The sequence below is a fragment of the Sarcophilus harrisii genome, chromosome 3 (assembly GCF_902635505.1).
Source record: "Sarcophilus harrisii chromosome 3, mSarHar1.11, whole genome shotgun sequence".
In the NCBI taxonomy this organism is placed as follows: domain Eukaryota; kingdom Metazoa; phylum Chordata; class Mammalia; order Dasyuromorphia; family Dasyuridae; genus Sarcophilus; species Sarcophilus harrisii.
The window spans coordinates 190,361,650-190,383,054 of NC_045428.1; the positions used below are offsets into that span (position 1 = coordinate 190,361,650).

The following is a 21,405-nucleotide window of genomic DNA, read 5'->3' on the forward strand; positions in this document are numbered from 1 at the left end:
AAAAATTCAGGTGGACAAAAATATAAGGATTGGGAATTCTATGTAATGATTCTTAGTCATTTCCCAGAGTTCTTTTGCTGGGTGTAGCTGGTTCAGTTCATTACTGCTCCAATGGAACTGATTTGGTTTATTTCACTGCTGAAGATGGCCAGGTCCATCAGAACTGATCATAATATAGTATTGTTGTTGAAATATATAATAATCTGCTGGTCCTGCTCATTTCACTCAGCATCAGTTCATGTAAGTCTCTCCAGGCCTTTCTGAAATCATCCTGGTGGTCATTTCTTACCGAACAATAATATTCCATAATATTCATATACTACAATTTATGCAGCCATTCTCCAATTGATGGGCATCTACTTAGTTTCCAATGTCTGGCCACTACAAAGGGAGGCAGCCTTCTTTTCAGCAGATTAATCACCACAAGAATAGCCAGGTATTACAATCCAAAAGTCTTTATAGTCTCCTTTGCCTGGTGCTCAGCTAGCTTTCTCGTGGCCTTCAGAGGGGACTTGGTTTCAGTGGAGAAAATGCAGGAGAACAGGCCTTGCCACCACAGGATGTAAAATGGGATGAATGAATCTGTCAGTCCCCCAAGCAAGCCACCAAAGAGGGAATGAATCTGTCTCTGCCTCCCAGTTTATATGCTCTACACTGAATGTAAACCAATCATTATATCACTAGGAAACCATTATTTGTTGTAAGATTAAATCAATCATACAGAACTTGGAGAACTATTAAGCACCATGCTAAACTAGACAACTACTGTATTTATCAATTCCACTGACTTAGCACCTTGTAAAAATCCTTATTTCAAGTTCAGAGTTCTGGCCCATAAAAATTATGCTTCAGCTGAAGTAAAAAAAATGGAGGTAGCAATTCTGTTCCCAGATAAAGCAAAAGTAAAAATAGATCTTATTAAAAGAGATAAGGAGGGAAAGTACATATTGATAAAAGATATTGTAATTAATGAAGTAGTAGTAATGATACTAAATATGTATGTACCATGTGGTAGAGAAAATATTAAGCCAGTTACAGGAAGAAATAGACAACAAATCTATTCTTGTGGGGAACCTCAACTTTTCCCTTCCAGAATCAGACAAATATAACCATAAAATAAACAAGAAAGAAACTAGGGAGGTTAATAGGATTCTAGAAAGCCTAGTTATGATAGACCTCTGGAGAATATTGAATAGGGACATAAAGGAATACATCTTTTTCTCGGCAGTACATTGCACCTACACAAAATTGACCATGTAGTAGGGCATAAAAACCTCACAATCAAATGCAAAAAGGCAGAAATAGCAAATCCTTCCTTTTCATACCACAAAGCAATCAAAATTATGTTCAGTAAAGGGCTAGGGAAAGATAAATTAAAATCAATTGAAAATTAAATAATTTAATTCTAAAGAATGAGTGGATCAAACAACAAATCACAGAAATAATTCATAATTTCAGCCAAGAAAATGACAAATGACAATAATGAGACAACATACCAAAACCTATTGGATTCAACCAAAGCAGTTCTTAGGGGAAATTTTATATCTTTACATAACTAGATGAATAAAATAGAGGAAGAGAGGAGAGCAATAAATTAGGAAAGCAACTAAAAAAAGCTAGAAAAAGGACAAATTAAAAACCCCTAATTAAATACCAAAATAGAAATTCTGAAATTCAAAAGGAAAGGTTAATAAAACTGAGACTAAGAAAATTATTGAACTAATAAACCAATAAGAGTTGGTTTTGTGGGAAAAAAACTAACAAAACAGATAAAGCTTTGGTTAATTTAATCAGAAAAAGGAAAGGAAAAACCCAAACCACCAGCATCAAAAATGAAAGGGATGTACTCACCACCAATGAAAAAGAAATAATTAGGACCTATTTTGCTCAACTCTATAGCAGTAAATCTGACAATATAATTGAAATGGATGAGTAAATATTGAAGCAAAAATTTTAAATAAAATATTAGCCAAGAGATTATAGCAATTTATCATCAGGATAAAATAAAACACTATGACCAAGTAGGATTTTTACCAGGAATTCTGTTTCAATATCAGGAAAACTATTACCAAAATTGACTATATCAATAACAAAACCAACAGAAATCATATGATAATCTCAATATGCACAAGAATCTTTTGACAAAACATACCACCTATTCCTATTAAAAACACTAGACAGCATAAAGGGAGCTTTCCTTAAAATAAAAAGCAGTTATTATTGGCAATAAGATCAGGGGTGAAACAAGGATACCCATTGTCATCACTATTATTCACCATTTACTAGAAATATTGGCTTTAGTAATAAGAAAAGAAAAAAAATTAAAGGAATTAAAATAGGTAATGAGGAAATAAAGTTATTACTTTTTACAGATGATATGACTATATACTTAGAGGATCCTAGAAAATCATCCAAAAACTACTGGAAACAATTCCCAGCGTTAGCAAAGTTGAAGGATATAAAATAGTCCCACAAAAAATCAGCATTTTTTATATATTACTGACAAAGCCTATCAGCAAGACATAGCAATTTTGTTTAAAATTAGTATAGACAAAATAAAATACTTGGGGGTCTACCTGCCAAGACAAACTCAAGAATAATATGAACACAATTACAAAACACTTCTCACACAAATAAAATCAGATCTAAACAAATGGGAAAATATCAATTGTTCATGGCTAGGCTGAGCTAATATAATAAAAATGACAATTCTGCCTAAATTGCTCTTTTATTATTATTATTAATATTATTAATTCAGTGCCATGCTAATTAACTGCCAAAACATTATTTTTATAGAATTAGAAAAAATAATAGCAATATTCATCTGGAAGAATGAAAGGTCTAGAATATCAAGGGAAAAAAAAATACATTGGATAGTGGCTTAGCAGTGCAAAACTAAAATTACATTATAAAGCAGCAATAATCAAAACTGTTTGTTACTGGATAAGAAATAAAGTGGTAGATTAGTGGAATAGATTAGATACATACAACAAATAATCAAGGCCTATAGAAATGTAGTATTTGATAAATCCCTAAACTCCAGCTTCTGGAATAAGAAGTCACGATTTGACAAAAATTGCTGGGAAAACTAGAAAATAATATGTCATAAAATCAGCATAGACTTACATCTCACACCCCATACCAAAAGAAGGTCAAAATGAATACATGATTTGGGCATAAAGAATGATACCAGAAAGAAAATAAGGGATATTTTACCTATCAGATCTTTGGAGAAGGAAGGAATTTAAGACCAAAGAAGAACATTATGAAAGACAAAATGAACAACTTTGATTACATCAAATCAAAAAGTTTTTGCACAAACAAAACCAACAGAAACAAGATTAAAAGGGAAGTACAAAGCTGGGACAAAATCTTTACAGATAGTATTTCTGATAAAGGTCTCATGTCTAAAATATATAAAGAACTGCATCAAATTTATGAGAATTTATCATTCCCCAATTGATAAATGCTCAAAGAATATGAACAGACAATTTTCAGATGATGAAATTAAAATCATCTTTATGGCTCTATGAAAATGCTCTAAAATATGAATATGAAAAGATGCTCTAAATCACTATTGATTAGAGAAATGCAAATGAAAACAACTCTGAGATATCACTTCACACTTTTCAGATTGGTTAAGATGACAGGAAAAGATAATGAGAAATGCTGGAGGGGATGTGGGAAAAGTGGAACACTAATGCATTATTGGTGGAGTAGTGAAATGATCCAATCATTCTGGAGAGCAATCTGGAAATATGCCCAAAGGGCTATAAAATTGTGCATACCCTTTGATCCAGTAATGCCATTATTGGGTCTGTATCTCAAGGAAATCTTAAAGGAAGGAAAAGGTACCACATATGCAAAAATATTTGTAACAGCTCTTTTTATGATAGCAAAGAAGCAGAGAAGGAATGGGTACCCATCAATTGGGGTATGGCTGAACAAGCTGTGGTACATTAAAATAATGAAATATTATTGTATGGTACATTAAGGTAATGAAATATTATTGTTTTATAAAAATGATGAACAAGCTGATTCTGGAAAGACCTGGAAAGATTTACTTGAACTGATGCTGAGCGAAATAAACAGAATCAGAAATACATTGTACACAATAACAGCAAGAATGTGCAAAGATCAACTATGAAAGGCTTGGTTCTTCTCAATGGGATCCAAAGCAATCCCAATAGGCTTTGGACAGAAAATGCCATCTGCATCCCAGAAAAAAATCTAAGGAGACTGAAAGTAAATCAACACTGTTCACTTGTTTTTTTCTGTTTTTTTTTCTCTCTCTGTCCCATGGTTTTTTCCTTTTGCACTGATTTTTTTCCCCCATTATAATTTATAAAGCAATGAGTATTAAAAATAAATACACTTTCTAAAAAAAATAAAAATAACCCCCCCAAAAAACCCTCCTCTGCCAAAGTTGAGTGAATTAACTGTCACAAGGACTGAGTCATAATTTCTAGAGATCCAATAGAGGATCTAGATCAGGGGCAATGGACAGATAGCAAGATGGCACAAATATCTAGACAAATGACATTGATGGAATGTCAAAAGTATAGTGGAAACAGTACAGTGGTACATGGAACCAAGAGGCCTGGATTTGAATCTTGATGTCATTACTTTTTTTAAGATCCAACTCAACATTTATCTTCTGTTTAAAAAAAAAAAAAAAGAAAAGAAAAGAAAAGGAAAAAAGAAAAAAGAGCGTTTCCCGATTCCCAGGAAATGTTAGTGCTTTCCCTCTGAGACAGTTTATCTTTTGCATTAGAATGTAATAGAATGCAATCTCCTTGAGGACAGTTTTTGCCTTTCCTTGTATCCCCAGAATTTAGCCCAGAGCCTGACACATTATAGGCACATAATAAATGCTTACTGAATCGACGTGACTTATTTTAGTAAATATGAATGCTCTTTAAAAATTTTTTTAATTTATTTTTTATTTTTTTAATTATTATTTTTTTTAACATGAAATGCTCTTGAGCTTATTATCTCATATGTAAAATGGAGATGATGCATTCTTTATTTCCAATGATTTGGAGGTGGTGATGGTGAGGAAAACACTATAAAATTCCTTAAAAACTAAAAATTGTTCTAATTTTTGCATTCAAATTCCAATTTTGCCTTGGGATTATTTAATGTTAGTGCCACAGGACCTGGGTTCCTCTGACTCTGGGTCTAAATGTCTCCTCATCTGCAAAAGAACAATCAAGTAGATGGTGTCTAAGGTTTCTTCCAGTTTATTGTCACGTGATTCTATGAGTACCAGACTGATTTCATATCCTGCTTCTGAAACTACTTATCTTCTTTAACCTTTATGGATTTCCGGTAATTCCTTAAGACTTCTCTAGTTGAAGTCAGGGGTTGGCAAACATACAAAAACAGGCATTTCTCACAGCTTGCAAATCCTTATTCAACTTGTATTATAGGAGTCTTCCTTGTCTAGTCAGAATTATCTTCCTTGTCTAGGAATTATCATTTCAGATAATTGACTAGTTTCTAGATCTTTTCTGTATGAGAAACCCTTATGTTAGTTTATTTTAATTCTATTTTGCTAAAAGCTGCACACAGAGTTCCCAATAAGCCAAATACTGTGAAATATAAGTTCTACCACAGGACAACTCTCACTGATCTTTGTTTCAAGTAATAGGAAAATGAAAGCAAATACATATTTTCTAATACTGATGCTTCCACCTTTACTATAGTTATGCTCCTAAGTGGTCCAGTTATTCCTGAGGTTCATAGGTTTCCTAGTGAGAATAAAATATGGCTACATTGGGAAATAATTGACAGTTGACTATCAAAATCTTCATTCATTTCCCTAATTAGAAAAACATAAACACATTATCCACCCTCTCTCCCTCCCCAGAACTATCAGATACTGTGAATGCTAAATGAAACACAAAAACTCCCAGTATAATTTTTCCTGGCCACAAAGAACTACCATTGAATGGATTAAGTAAAACTGTGAATTTAATGCTGAGATCTTAGGAAGTTTTGCCACTTGTTTGGGATCTGACCAAAATAAATGACTCGACTGTAATGTTACAACATGAAAACCCTTAGGGATAAATGTATTCTCAATTGAGAATTCTAGTAGTCACAGAAACTGAAAATATAAGTCGAGTCAGTGTGGGGAAAATAGATGCAATGAAAATTACATTAGTAAGAGCCTCCACTTATGATAATGGAAGGCTTAATTCAGGTTGTAAGGTAAACTGCTTACAATGAGTGAATATAGGTTTAAAAAAATAGCTAGTAGTAGGTCATCTAAAAGCTATTTAGTGACTGACTCTCTCAAAATGTTTCATTTCATTGGGATGGGAAAAAGATGATTTCTCCTGGAAATTATCCTGCATCTATTAATAAATATATTCTCCATTTTGATCTCTGTGCTCAAAAATATAAATGTTCCTTTCTATAGATGAATAGAATATTATTAACTTGAAAAAACTAGACATAACTCTAAAGTTTAGTGGTTTTTTTATTATCTTAGTATTGAATAGAGTGAGCAAGGTATAGTGAATAGATGAAAAACTGGTCTTGAAGTAAGGGAAAACAAGTTCAGTTTTGTCTTTTACATTGTAGCTTTATTACCTTGGATAAGTAATTTGACCTTTCACTACCTTAGGCAGTTGTCCAAGATAATAAAGTACTTATCTATACTGGGGTAGCAAGTTCCTATAGAGATGAAAAACATGTCTGATTAAAAAAATGGTGATAAATTGCAATGTTTTGATTAATTCATACTTTTATCTCATTCCTCTTGTGGCTGATGGGTTGCTCTTATGAAATATTTAGGTCTTTGTCGATGGAAGAGTGAAGACCACAGAGGGAAAAAATCTGTAGCTTAGCAGAATTATTTAGCCACCATTGCCAGCCAGCCAGGGATTTAGGGGTCTTAGATTTATAATGTGTACATTAAAAAATGACTAAGCTTCCCACAAGATGGATACCTTTTAAAAGTTGTAACTATACCTGAAATTTTGCTTATTTTTCTAGGTTAGAAAGTTTGATATGATGGAAAAAGGTCAAAGACAGCTTTAAATTTATAGAGCCTCAGCAAATACTAATATGGCAGTAGTTTGATTGTCCATGTTATCCCTTGTCTTGTCAATGTGACTTACTCCTCTTATTTTCCTTTCACATATTTCCTTGATGTTTTTCTCCTGTTTTTAGAAATTCTACATTGCTATATACTATGTTGAACCTTGTTCACAACCTTTATGCACCTTTCTGAACCTTGGTATATATTCATTTTAAAGTATTTGGAGGTTGTCATATTCGATGTATTGCTGTTATAGTGACACTGATAGAACATAAATATTAAAATATGGGCTTTTGTCTCATGGAAAGTACCTTCTACATAGTTGTCAAATATGTATTCTTAAATCATAGATATTTTCATATCAGTAATGACTCAAGACTTTTCAGTGATTCCCTATGATTTCTAGGATAAAATACAAAGTCCTTAGACTAACATTAGCCTTCCCTAGTGTGGCTCCCATCTACCTTTAGTGTCTTGTTTGAATTCTTCCTTCCCTTTTATTTTCCATTTCAATCAAAATTTCAATGTGATATTCTAACTAATTTCATTTATATTTCATTGTAGGTATTATATCTGATAATTGTGTCCAGATGGTTCTTGATCCTTTAACTACATATCCCACAAACTTTTGGACTGGGAGACTGGATCTTTTGTCCAGGAGCCTATGTCCAGAGAACAGACATCTTTAGGTCTAGAACACCTGGGAAGAAGGCTAGAGATTGGGATTTACAAGAATGGTGGTCAAGGAGAGAATCCATTAAGATACAGATTCCCTTTGTTTCTACCCTACAACTTTCTGTTCTATTACTAGAGAATTCTATCTATGTAAACTGAGGAACCAACATTGTTCCCACATCCCAATCAATGATCAAAGCAGTACCTGCTGTTGTATTGCTTCAATACAACTTCAAGAGACAAGCAGAATGCTTGTGATTTTTTGCTTGTGATTTTTTTTTCATTACAATAAAGGTGATCCTCCTTAGGGAATTTTGTGAGTGCACAGTTTTGAGTGGGTATCTGAGAAGGTTTTCTGGAGGCAGCCTTAGTCTCAGTTGAAATAAATAATTACTCCAAAATTGCAGCCAGGTGATAAAAGAGTTCAGATCTTTTATTCTGTCCTTCAAATAGCCCGGTTAGCTCAGAGGCCTATCTCTCTGCTTGGTTCCAAGAGTTCTTGCAGCTTTGTCCTTTATTGCCTCCAGCTCAACTCCGACTCATGGCTTCTCAATCTCCAACTGAGGCAAGTAGGCTTCTGTATCTCCCAGAGTGCTCTATTTATGCTACTTCTCCGAGAGTGGGATTGTGGGATATCTCCCAGCATGCTCTTTGGCCCTAAGGGAGGTGTGAATTCAGATATCTCTTTCTAAACCCTGAATCTCCCAAACGTGTGAACTCCATTGAGTACTTAGATACTTATGAGCTCTCTAAAGGTGTGAACACCAAGCATTGTTTTCCATCAGTTGTACTTAGTACCTTGTTTCAAGTTCTGGCCCAAAATATCTCTTTCTAAGATCAAATCAATCATGCTAAATTAGATAATTATTGTTTCTATCAATTCTAATGGCTTAACACTTTGTAAAGAATCCAACATCTCCCCTTTTCTTTTGATTTAGAACATAGGTGGTCATGACCTCCCTGACTTCTCATGAAGGGGAGATGAAAACACCAAAGAAAATTGAAAATCAAATCAGATTAGCGGGTTTCTAAAGGGGCTCACTTGAAACAGGTATGAAACAAGGTGTACATAAATCCATCAATATGGGAGGCATTACACATAATTACATAAGCACATAGCAACATAACACAGGCTAGTAGTAATGTAACAAACAACATGAATTAACATGAGAATTTACACATTTACACATTGTCCATTAGTTCATGTGCCAGGAATCCAATGATTGCTGTAAGCTTTGAGGTAAACAATTTTTCATAACATGAATCAACATACAACATTATACATGTCCATAAGTCCTAAAAATAGTCCCATAGAAATCCATTGTCCATTAGTTAATGTGCCAAGAATCCAATAATAGATTTTAATGTTATTTATCAGCCATGCTCTTTCAGTATCAGATGTTTCTTGAATCTTCTTTGTTTTGAAGAACTTCAAACAGTTTCTTCTTGTGTTAGAAATCCAATGATTCATGAAGATTTTAAAGTTATTTTAACAGTCTCATTGTCAGTCATGCTCCTTCAGTATCAAATGTTTCTTAAATCTTCTCCTTTGTTTAGAGGTTTTTCTCTTTTTCTGTTTCTTTCTGATGGACTCTGCCCTGTTGGGTTGAAAAATCTGTATTCTCCCCAACTGTAATCCTGATTGCTTTTCTGTTGGTTGATGACATAAGAGTCCTGAATTTCTAAAGACTCAACACTTTGTAAAGATTCCAACAGGTATCCTTGTTCACTCTAAATTGGGAGAGAATCTGAACTTTGGGAGATTTGAGTTTTTCAGTTTTTGCAATTGTGGGAGAGAAGTAGATAGCTGTAGGCTGGAAAAGGTTGCATTGGGTATTTTGACATTAACCTGCTTTTTTTTATTTATTCTATGTGATTAAAATTAGCATGCCAGTATGCCTTTGAAATTGACCTTGAAGGAAACATAGCTGAGAGTAGTTGAAGAGGGAGAATTTTGTAAGTAGGATGGAAACTGAACCACTTATATTATGGATGGAAACATCAGACCACATCCCTACATAGATGAGAAAGCAGGGCCAAATACAAAGTCAGCTGCTCTGAAAAATCAAAGAGAGGGCAACGATTTGGTATCTATCTTCTAGTATCTAGTTCTCACTGAATCTTTACTTAGGATATTGACTGTGGTAGTTAGGTGGATTGAATTGGACTGAATTCTGGACTTTTTGTCAAGAAAAACGGAGTTCAAATGCAGCTTTATATAGTTACTAGCTATGTGACATTGGGCAAGTCATTTATTCTGTGTGTCTCAGTTTTCTCTACTGCAAAATGAGGATTAAAAAAAGCACTTATCTTTTGGGATTGTTGGAAGATCAAATGACATATTTGTTTAGGCTTTAGCTTGGTGCCTAGAACACAATAGTTGCTAATCCTCCCTCCCTCCCCTTTCCTTTCAATCCTCCCTTCCTTCTTCCCTCTCTTTTCTTCCTCCCTCCTTCCCTTATTCCCTCCCTCCCTTCCTCATATTATCATTTACCTGAAACGTCTGGAGTTTTCCCCCATTTCTTATCTTCAACTTTTAGAATTGCTCTGTTTCTTCAACAGATTTTCCCTATAATGCTTTTTTTCCTCAAGCCCTTCTCTAATCTCTTGAATTTTTATGTCTATCATTTGAAATTATCTCATTTTATACGTATTTACTGGTGTAATTTTATATTCCTCTAGTAAAATATAAACTTGAAAAAAGAGTCTGTTTCATTTTTGTATCTTTTTGTATCCTCATCTTCTATCCCATTAGTTTGCATAAATGTTTGTTAATAAACATTTGTTCAGGTAAGTTGATTTGAATGTTTGCTACCTCCTCTCCATCCTGAGTTGCTTTCACTTGAATGTGCTCCAAATTTCACCTATTTCTTGCTCAAATCCTCTTTTCACAAGACTAGGAAATTAATCTATTGGAAATTAACGTATTTTTGAGAAGGAAGAGATTAAAATGAAGAAGCAGAAATTCTTATATTTATACTAGAAAGTTATGAGGGAAAATATTCAGGGATCGCTTATATAAGTGACCTATGCCTATGAAAAATGGGTTGAATTAATTTTCGGTTAGGAGAAAAGAAAAAAAAGATCAATTTTAATGAAGTAATTTTCTCATACCTTATTGATATGTAAGTCGGGGGAAAATGTAGAGAGATTTTTTTTCCTCTGATTAAAACCCCGGGGCAAATTTGACCTAAAGCAAGAGGAATCACAAAATTTTAAAGTTGGAAGAGACCTTAAAAGCAACTTAGTCTGCCTATATTTGAAAGGAATTCATACTTGTTTAAGAGTTATCCAGCCTCTATTCAAACATTTCCACTAGTGTTTGACTACTTTGCAACCCATTTCAATTTGGAACAAATAAAATAATTAAGAAGACTTTCCCCTTGCAGAAATGAAGTCTAAATTTGCCTTTCTGCATTTTCTATACATTTTTCCTATTTTTGTCTTTTGAGGCCCAAAAGAACAAACCTAATTTCTTCTGAATAGAATGGATCTTCAAGTACTTGGAGACAGCTATGATGCCCCCCTAACTCCAAATGCCTTTCCTCTCCCTCTGCCATTCTTCTATTCTTCAGGTTAAATATATCCACTTCCTTCAACTGATTCTCATGTCATAGTTAAAGCCTAATACTATCTTGGTTGTCTTCTTATCAATATTATTCTTTTTAACATAATTCTTAAAATTACATATACCCAGAAGTGAAAAAAGTACTTAAGATATGGTTTAATCAGTATGAAATCCAGAGATGTGAATGTTTCTTTATTCCTGAGTGCTGTACTTAATGCAACTCATTATCATCTGAGCTCACCTAAGACTGATGGTCTTTTCTGGACAAACTACTTTCTAATCATATTTTTCCCATTCTGTTCTTGTAAAGCTGATTTTTAAAAACCAAAACATGACTTTAATCATCATCAAATTTCATCTTAATAAATTCATCCAAGTGCTTTAGGTTGTCACAAAATCCCAATTCTGTTAACATGGATGTTAGCTATATCCCCACCTTTGCATCATTTACCAATCTGATGAGCATGACAGTTATGCCTTTGTCAAGTCAGTGAAAAAAATGTTAAATAGCATATGGCAAGTATAGGTCCCTGGTGTACTCCACTAGAAATATTTTGCTAGGTTGACATTGAGAATCATCGATAACTGTTCATTTGCATTGGTCATTCAACCACTTTAGAATCCATATAATTAAAATATTATGTTGAATAACATGATATGCTTTATCAAAAGTCTTGATAAAATCTAGGTAAACAATATTTATAATCTTCTGGTCTAGGAGTTCATTAACCTGTCAAAAATACAAAAAATAAATTATCTTTTCTTGAAGCCATGCTGACTTTTTAAATCATTCCTTCCTTTTCTCATTTTTCACTAATTATGTCTTTATGAATATGGTTTAGATTTTCCCCTGAAGAATTGAAGCTAAATTTTTTGGCTCATAGTTTTTAGACTCATTTCTCTTTCCTTTTGTGAAAATCAAGACATTTGCTCTGCTCTATTAAATCTTCTCTTTTCTATGATCTTTCTAAGATCATTGTCAGTGGTTCATCCATCACATCTGCCAGTTCTGCTGAAAACCAGGAATGTTTTTTTTTTTTTTTTTTTTGGAGTCAAGAGAATTAAATTCATCAGTGACAGACTACTACTCTATTTCTCTCTTGGTTTCAACTTTGATTAATCTCCTCCTTTCAGTGGAAAGGCCAAAACAAAGACAACATAGGCAAAATAAAAACTGAGTAACTTTGCCTTCTATTTGTTTTTAGCTAACATTCATTTTTATCCAAGCAGCAACTCATAGTTCATGTGATTCTATCCATCTTCCATCTGTACCCTTTGAAATATGTTTTCATAAGATCTAAGATGCATGTCAGATTGTGCCTTCTTTTTCCTTTGTATCACAAATTCTAGTAAGTTTCTTTACCATTTTCACCCAGCAAGTAGTTTATCCCTTTTATTTAGAATAAGACCCAATATAGTATTCTCCCTGATAGTTTTTTCTACTAAAAATTAAATTATTAAGATTACGAATTACTAAAATTTTTGTACAAACGAAATTAATGCAGCAAAGATTACAAGGAAAGCAGGAAAGTGGGGAAAATTTTAAAACAATATTTTCTGATAAAGGCCTCATTTCTCAAATATATAAAGAACTGAATAAAACTTATAAGAATATGAGTCATCCCCTGATGGACAAAGGATATAAACATGCTATATTCAGATGAAGAAATTAAAGCTATCTACAGCCACATTAAATGCTAATCATTGCTGATTAGGGAAATGCAAATAAAATTTTTTGAAATATCACCTCACATAAATCAAATTAGTTAATATGACAGAAAAGAAAATAACAATTATTGGAAGGGATGTGGAAAAACTGGGACACTAATGCATTGTTGATGGAGTTGTGAACTCCAATTATTTCAAGATTAATTTAGAACTATGTCCAAAGGGCTATCAAAGCATGTATACTTTTTAACCCTTCAGTACAACTACTATTTCTCTATCCTAAAGAGATAAAAGAAAAAGGAAAAGATCCTATATGAACAAATATATTTAAAGTAGCTCTTTTTTTTTTTTGCAGTGGCAAAGAATTGGAAATCAAAGGACGCCTATCAATTGGGGAACTGACTGAACAAGTTGTGCTACATGATTGTGATAGAACTGCGGTTGTTTAGTCATTTTCAGTCATATTTGATTCTTTGTGACCTCCATTTAGGTATTTCTGGTAAAGATACTAGAGTAGCTTGCCATTTTTTTCTCTAGCTTGTTTTATAAATGAGAAAATGGAGGGAAACAGAATTAAGTGACATAGGTCATTTAGTGACCCAGGGCCAAATAGTTATTAAGTATCTGTATCTTCATTTGAAGACTCCAAGACTGGTGTTCTATCTACAATGTCACCTAGTTTCTTTGTGATGAAATACTATTGTGATATAAGAAATGAGAAATAGGTTGGTTTCAGAAAAACCTGGGAAGATTTATATGAACTAATGCAAAGTAAAATGAGATGAGCCAGGAGATCATGGTGACAGCAACAATATTAACAATATTGTATAATGATCAACGGTGAATGACTTAGCTATTTTTAGTAATACAATGATATAAGACAATTCTGAAGGAGTAACAAAAACTGCTGTCCATCTTCAGAGTAGCAACAGCTAGAATCTGAATGCAGATAAAAAAATATTTTTTAAACTTTTTTTCTTTTATATTATTTTGGTTTGTGTTCTCTTTTGCAGCATGGCTAATGTGAAATCATTTCTGCATGACTTTACATGTATAATCTATATCAAAATGTTTGCCTTCTCAAGGAGGGGGAGAGAATTTAGAACTCAAATTATAAAAAGTGAATGTAAAAATTGTTTTTATGTGTAATTGAGAAAAATAAAATAAAAATAAATGATAATTATTCTTAAGGCAAATTAAGAATTTTTTGGCTGCTCTTTTTTTGGCAGATAATAAAGTCTTTTAAAAAGTCTGGATAATTGAAGTCTTCCATATCATTATATAATTTCTCAGTGTTTGATTTGTCATCTGAATCCCAACTTTGTTATCTAGTATCTGAAGCCATCATCCTAGGAAGTAACAGCTTGTGGAGAGATAGTTTGGCAATTGATTCAGCAGATGTTATAGTCACATTAACTAAAGACCCATACAAGGAAGTTCTTGTGATAAAAATCCTTAGCAGTGTTAGATGATTCAATGCCAAGTGATATCAGTGGAAATGATATTAAAGAGAAGACATTTTTTATCTTTGCTGTTGTATGCTAAGAACCAGGGAATCTTTTCATTTTATTAGTAGCTGAAACCTTTTAATAAGGGTAGTGTCCCCATTAAAACGTTAGCTTTTAGAACAGAGACTATTAATTTCCTATTTATATCCCTAATATTTGTATCACAGCATTTTGATTAGTAAGTGCTTAAATGAATATCTCACTCATTTATTAATCCAATCAATGACAAAACCACCGCTGTTTTTCCCTCTACTAATCTTCATTTCTCCTTCTCCATCCCTGTTATCCACTCCTGGTTTCAAATTTTCCTCTACTAAGTATGCCTTCTTAATATATAATGCTATACCACACCCTTTGGCCTATTTTGTTTCTATTAAATAAGTTCCATCCATATAGTCATATTTTATTCTTGAGTACCATCTCATCAAGTCTCAGTAATATATGAGATGTTTTCCATCCTTATATTAGGACATCTTGTATCTTGCTTATGCTTAAAATTTGTTCATAAATGCATAAAAGATGTAATAATACTGTACAAATTGGTCCCTTTGGATTCCTTTCTAGAAACTTGTATCTGTATGTCTCTCTGTCTATTTATTCCTTTTATCTATTCAGATGGAAAGTGAAACTTTGATTTCATTGGTATGGAGATCTCCCAAGTGACAATACTGCTTCTACTAATATAGGATGGTATTTTCTCTTTAATTCATGTCTTTAGAGTTGCCTGGAACACTGCAAGATAACTTGTCTAGGGTCACATAATCCATACAAGTCATGGGGAGAACATGAACCCAGGTTTTCCTCACTTCAGATGGGATCTTTTAAAAAAATTAAATTTATTTATTAATTGATTTTTATGTATTTTATTTTTTTTCAAGGCTGGGTTTTTATACATGACTTTATGCTACTTATCAAGTGTTGTGTCTGTGTGTGTTTGTGTGTGTGTATGTGCACATGTGTGGATGAAACATTAAGATATATTTTCTTCCTTCTATGATTTTTTTTATCACTAATTGAGGTGAACAATTTTAACAGAAATATTCATGATACAAAACCAAAATACCATTAAACTTTAAAATGTGTTTGTACTTCTAGTTCATTGAATTTAAAATCACATTAAGATAGGAGATATGGCCTTTCCAATTTATTCTCTTTTTCAGTCATTGGAATATCAACTATATATAACTGTTGAGGAGCAATACACACACACACACACACACACACACATATACGTGTGTGTGTGTATTTCCCATCTGCATTTAATGTTACTAAAAGCTGGATAGCACAACCTTCTTTTCCTATTACTATCCCTCAAAAACTCCTATTGTTAATACTCATATTTTTTTTAGGGGAGAGTGACCCTAGATCAGACTTCAGCATCGCTAAATTGGAAGAGACAGACTTTAATGCCCACTTCTCTGATCTCTTTCCAAATCATATATTATTATTGGCTATTAATATCCTTTTTCTTCCTATAGGCAAGGTTAGTGGAAGAGAAATAGCTTTGCCTGCCAAACTTCCACATAAGTCAATAGCTCCCCATTTACATTAGATAATAAAGCCAAATACATTTAAAAATAGCTGGCATGAAGTAATATCTTAGTGGAGAGAAGGGTATTTGAATAGAAGACTTGAAAAGAGAAATTTCTGTGTTGTAATGCTGCCAATTTTATATATAACCTTGGTATATTCTCTTAAATTTCCTGCCTTAATTTCTCACCACAGTGAAGCCGCAGATGTAGAACAAATCAGAATTAACCTGCTTATCAGATATTAAAGTGCGATATCTAATGTTTAATAGTCTTGGGTATCTGAAGATATAAGCGTATCTGGTTCTCTTATTTTGAGTCATATTTGTGATTTTCTAGGCATAGGGAATTCCTGGCATGGAACTTTCCTACACTAAACTTTTTTTTTGGAATTGCCTGGCAAACTGATTCCTAGTATGCGTCAGTGGCAGGATGGGAAACTAGGTCTTCCTAGGTCTAAGATTGTCTGCTATTCCCTGTGTCACAATGATTTTCAAATATATTTGTATTCACATAATAATGAGCTATAGCAATTTTCTTTGATATCTAAAATAGTATTTATCTACTTCATTAAGTTATAACCAAAAAGTGAAAACCTTGAAAACTGAATAGAGAAAAATGTTTAGTTCTTATTTTTAAATATAACTAAATGTTATTCTTCAACCTATAGAAGACATCCTAAAGAAAACTGCTTTTTAAAAATATCTTTTTAATAAAATTCATTATGAAAAATATCATATCTAGTAGGTTAGGGGCACAAAATTTTAGGATTATAATAGTTTACCAATATAGTTCTAAATTAAATCCTTACTAGCAAAGGTAAAAAGCAGATTTATTTATAATGACTTTTACTAGATGGTACCTGGGAGAATGTTGCCTTTCAACACTATGACTTCTTAGAATTATGACAAAAGGAAGAATAAAAAACCAGTTTTCCTAGAGGCAATCACATTTTTCAGTATTATATTGTCTATGTGTATTCCAATTCTAAAACTGGTAAATAATATATGATATATATCAGAGGCTCTGTGGCATAATGTCTAGCTTCTTATGCTGTGGTTTGTTACCCTACATAGAGTTGTGTAACTGAATGTGGAGGTTGCAAAATGATGATTTATTATGACTTATACTTACACATACACAAACACATACTTATATACCTGGAGTCACATAAAATATTTCTCAGGCAAAAAGGGGTCACAAGTAGAAAAAATTTAAAAAGCCCTGTTTAGTGGATAGAGCACTAGAAAGATCTGGGTTCAAGTTCTGTCTCTGATTAATTAGTTATGAGACCAAGAGGAATTTATTTAACTTCTCAATCTATTAGACAACTCTATAAGATTATCATTTGCAAACACATTCCTACTCTGTCTTGGTGAAGGGAGTAATCTAAGAGGAAAGTACTAGCTAATATAGATGTGTGGGCCAAAAAATTCAAAACTTAAAATAATTGTGACCATAAGATATATTAATAGCTTAATAAGTGTTTTATAATATTTTAAGGTTATTTATAATATTTTTAATGTCTAAAGCTACTAAGAGCTGGATTATTTAAGCTTACTTACACATGCTAACTAAAATATCGGTCATATGAAAAGAAAAGTTCTGGATCTCATATATGTATTGGTGGGAATTTTAACTAAACTTATCAAATTTCTGTCTGGTTATGATTGCAGTCTAAGAATTATTATTCCCTTACATTATCGATAATGCAACATTCTTTAGCTTGTCAAAATTCAGTTGTTAGTACAAACATTCCAAAAGCAGCGTTTAACCATAAAAATTATTTATATTGTATTTGACAAAAGATTTGTTAGTCAATTGCTTCACACTTCTTTCCTTTCTAAGATTTACCTCATTAATTATATTTTATTTTGGCTAATATCACAAAAATTTTTCAACCCTTGGTAGAAAAAACAGCAGGGAATTGAGCTGGATGACAGGAAAAGACCTACTTGGAAGTTTGAGTACTTAATGTGAATAATCCATAAACTAAATGAAATACAACATTAGATAAAAGGAATTGATTTTTCAAAATGATATTTACAAATATTCTAAATGATTGTCTTTTTCCTTGTTATTGTTATATGACTTTGGCAAGATTGTGTTTTTATGAAGCTCTTTGTATTCATTTTTCTAAACTAAAAAATGTCTAGTGTCTTTGCCATTTGTTGGCTTTCCTTCAAATTATTTTTCTTTAGTAAAATGGAAGTTTAATTAAGTCCCCCTAGAATCATCCTGATTGGAAATGAATCTTCCTGCCAGCCACATTTAATGGATTTTTTGGGCCATTCCTAAGAGGCCAAAATGGACAAATCCATTACTTCCTTTGTAGTCAAGTTTTAAACTTAAATTCTGCACCCAAAGTTTTTACTCAAGTGAAAACAAGACATGGGGCAAGCTCAAATTTCAGTAGGGACTTTGCTTGTTTAAGTATTATATTAATTGAGTGTTCTACTTATATATTCTCCTCTCTTAGGACTACTGTCATAGGAAAAATATTAAGTATTATAGATGTAATTCTCACATTAAAAATTCTTTTTTGTATTTTTTCTACTACATATGTATTTTTGTACTGAATCACCATGATTGTTTAATGCTGTCCTCATCTTTATTTGTGATGGGAGACAATGTTGCTTGAAATACTTACCCGTAGGAATCCTGGGGGGTAAAGATCCTCCCTCAGAAACTGGATGTGGAGCTGGAATGTTATTTAAGAAGCCTGTCCTTAAGAAGCTGGGACATAATGCCTCTACCCCAATGGATGGGAAGGATCCTTTAAGAAATAAAACACACACACACACACACACACAAAAACAAAAACTTGAAATGCATCAAAATAAATTGGATTTTTTGATTACATAAGATCAGGTGAGTATTTAATCATACTAATCAACAAGTGAATCATTATCAAGGGTGAAGCAAAAGTGCTAAACTCATTTTTATATGATTTTGTCAAATTAGCTTAATATGTGTTCATAAATAAATATATATGAATATATCATGTATTTATTTTATTTTTGTTTTTGTTTCTAAAATTTTCTTCCACCATTAAGAATGCAAGAAATACCATACCTATTACACACACACACACACACACATTTTTATAGATGTAAATACACAAATCAGTCTATCAGTCTTCTCTATATCAATCTCTAAATGAGTAACAGCTAAAAAAAAAACAAATCCCAAAGGAAAAATTATGTGTTTTCTTTTCTATATCTAAGTGTGGAACACATGGTTCTTTTTCTATAAAGACAGATTTTCTTGAGTGGACAGAATAGCTATAATTGATGTCAACAAATTGGTCTTTCAGTTGCAAAATCTTTATGAATTACATTTATGCAGGGCACAATCATCCCTAAGATCCCTAGGCATAAGAGCCATGATAGTAGCTACATCTGCAGTGTCTACCCCACCCTCCAAAGGTATCAAAAGCAACTCCTCTTGAGAAGGGCCACTCATTTCCATTAGCTGGAAAGTAACCACCCCACAAAGGGTAGGTAAGTCAGCCAAGCTGGAGAAACAAGACACTCTGAGGAAGATATAAGAGGTGACATGTGCCTGGCAATTCAAGCTACCACTTACACCTTAACTTACATCTCCCTTCAGACTTCAATGGAAAAACAACAACAACAACCCCATGGCCTTAGAAATACATGCTTCAGTTATAGCTCCTGAAGACAGAGAAAAGAAAGTTCTTACCTCTAAAACCTTTGGCTCAACAGCTGAAAGTCACATGATTTGATCAGTGGAAATGATATTAGAGGTATTAACATCTGCTTTGCTCTAAGGACCATGAGAACCTTTCTATTTAACTTGCAGTTGAAATCTTCCACAGATGTTATCTTATCCATTTCACAGATGTTATCTCACCCATTTGAAAATAAATTCCTTAAGAACAAGAACTATTTTTGTCATTCTATCTTTCTCCTAGTGCTTTGCACACAATTAATCCTTAGTAAATATTTCATTCATCTGTTTCTTTATTCATAAAATAAATATTTATAAAATCTTTATAAAAGTGGTAAATCAAATCTTTGGGAAATGAAGTGATTTTTAAGGCAGCTGAAAGAATTTGTGTTCTTTTGCTACAAAATAAGACTGAATTCTGCATTGTTTTGTTTAGTCATTTTCTCTAATTGACTCTGTGAGTTTTCTTGGCAGAGATTCTGGATTGGTTTGACTTTTCCTTCAGCTTATTTTACAAAAAAAGAAACTGAGACAAATAGGATTAAGTAATTTATCCAGAGTCAAAATAAGGTTCTCAGGCCAGATTTGAACTAAGGGATATTCTGATGAACTGAAAGGACTTCCAAAATACTCAGTAATTAAAAAGTTCTATTTAGACTCATATTCAAATACCTGATATAGACTATATTTATGAATAAAATGCTATAATTGTCTATAAGTTAAATTGAGATGAGTACATTCTACAGGCATAATTAAAATCAAATTTTGCACATAATTGACTTCAAATGAAAGGTATCACTTCTACTCAGAACCCTGAAGTTAACTTTGGTGGTTTTGGGGTTTTCAGAGAAAGTTGTACGCAAAAAGAGTTAAAAGAAATATTTTCTTAGAAGAATTTGACTCATCTAAAATTATCCTCTTTGGAAGACACTGCAGATTTTCATATAGTTTACTGTACCAATTAGCAAAAGCATAGAAAGTCATGTAAGGTAGACAATTTTTTTTTCTTCCCAAGAAAAATTATGATCATCATATAATAATAATAATTATATAACATATAATAATAATAATTATATAACATATAATATTTAGCATTAATAACACCTTAATGTAGGTTTATTAATCTATGTAGTTTTATAGTCTGTAAGCCACATTCATAAAGTTTATAGTGACTCCTAGCTATACTACAGGGAAGGCAGTGCAAATATTATCCCTATTTGACAGATGAAGAAACTGAGGCACTGGAAAATATTCTCTTTCTAAGGATCTGAGGAAAAATATTGAATCCAGATATCCTAATATATTTATAGCCATGAATATATTTAAAATATAACATAACCCTTACAATATAACTAATTATACACATTTTAACATAGCCCCTTTGGCAAAACCAGGACATTTCTAAGAGCTCCAGGGGAAAACAATTTTTTTTGTCAAGGATTATATAATTCATTCCTCAGCAGAAGTCAGAAAGTGCATTGATACAATTTAGTGGATAAAAGAGGGGGAGAATTCTAGGAAGATGGTGGAGTTGGTTAGAAAATTCCAAGTACTACAAATTTGCTCTACATACAAAACAAAATTGCTTTTCAGGGCAAACTTAGACTGGCAAAAAACAAATAAGACTTGGGACAGAACAGTGGTCCTCCTGGGAAAACCTGAGAAGAATGGAAGAAAGACCCCAGGACTGGGGTTTAACTGGTATGAAGTATA

At 32.7% G+C, this 21,405-nt stretch overlaps 1 protein-coding gene across 4 annotated transcripts in view; it reads right to left on the minus strand.

Moving 5' to 3' along the window:
* EPHA6 (EPH receptor A6) overlaps positions 1-21,405 on the minus strand; it is a 745,715-nt gene that overhangs the window by 204,140 nt on the left and 520,170 nt on the right. For 3 of the 4 annotated variants that reach the window (XM_031958889.1, XM_031958891.1, XM_031958892.1), the window contains exon 13: positions 18,650-18,775. The exons of the other annotated variant lie outside the window; for it this stretch is intronic. In XM_031958889.1, coding sequence (XP_031814749.1) covers positions 18,650-18,775 — 126 coding nt within the window. The remainder of the gene's footprint in view (positions 1-18,649; positions 18,776-21,405) is intronic. 4 annotated transcript variants of the gene reach the window in all.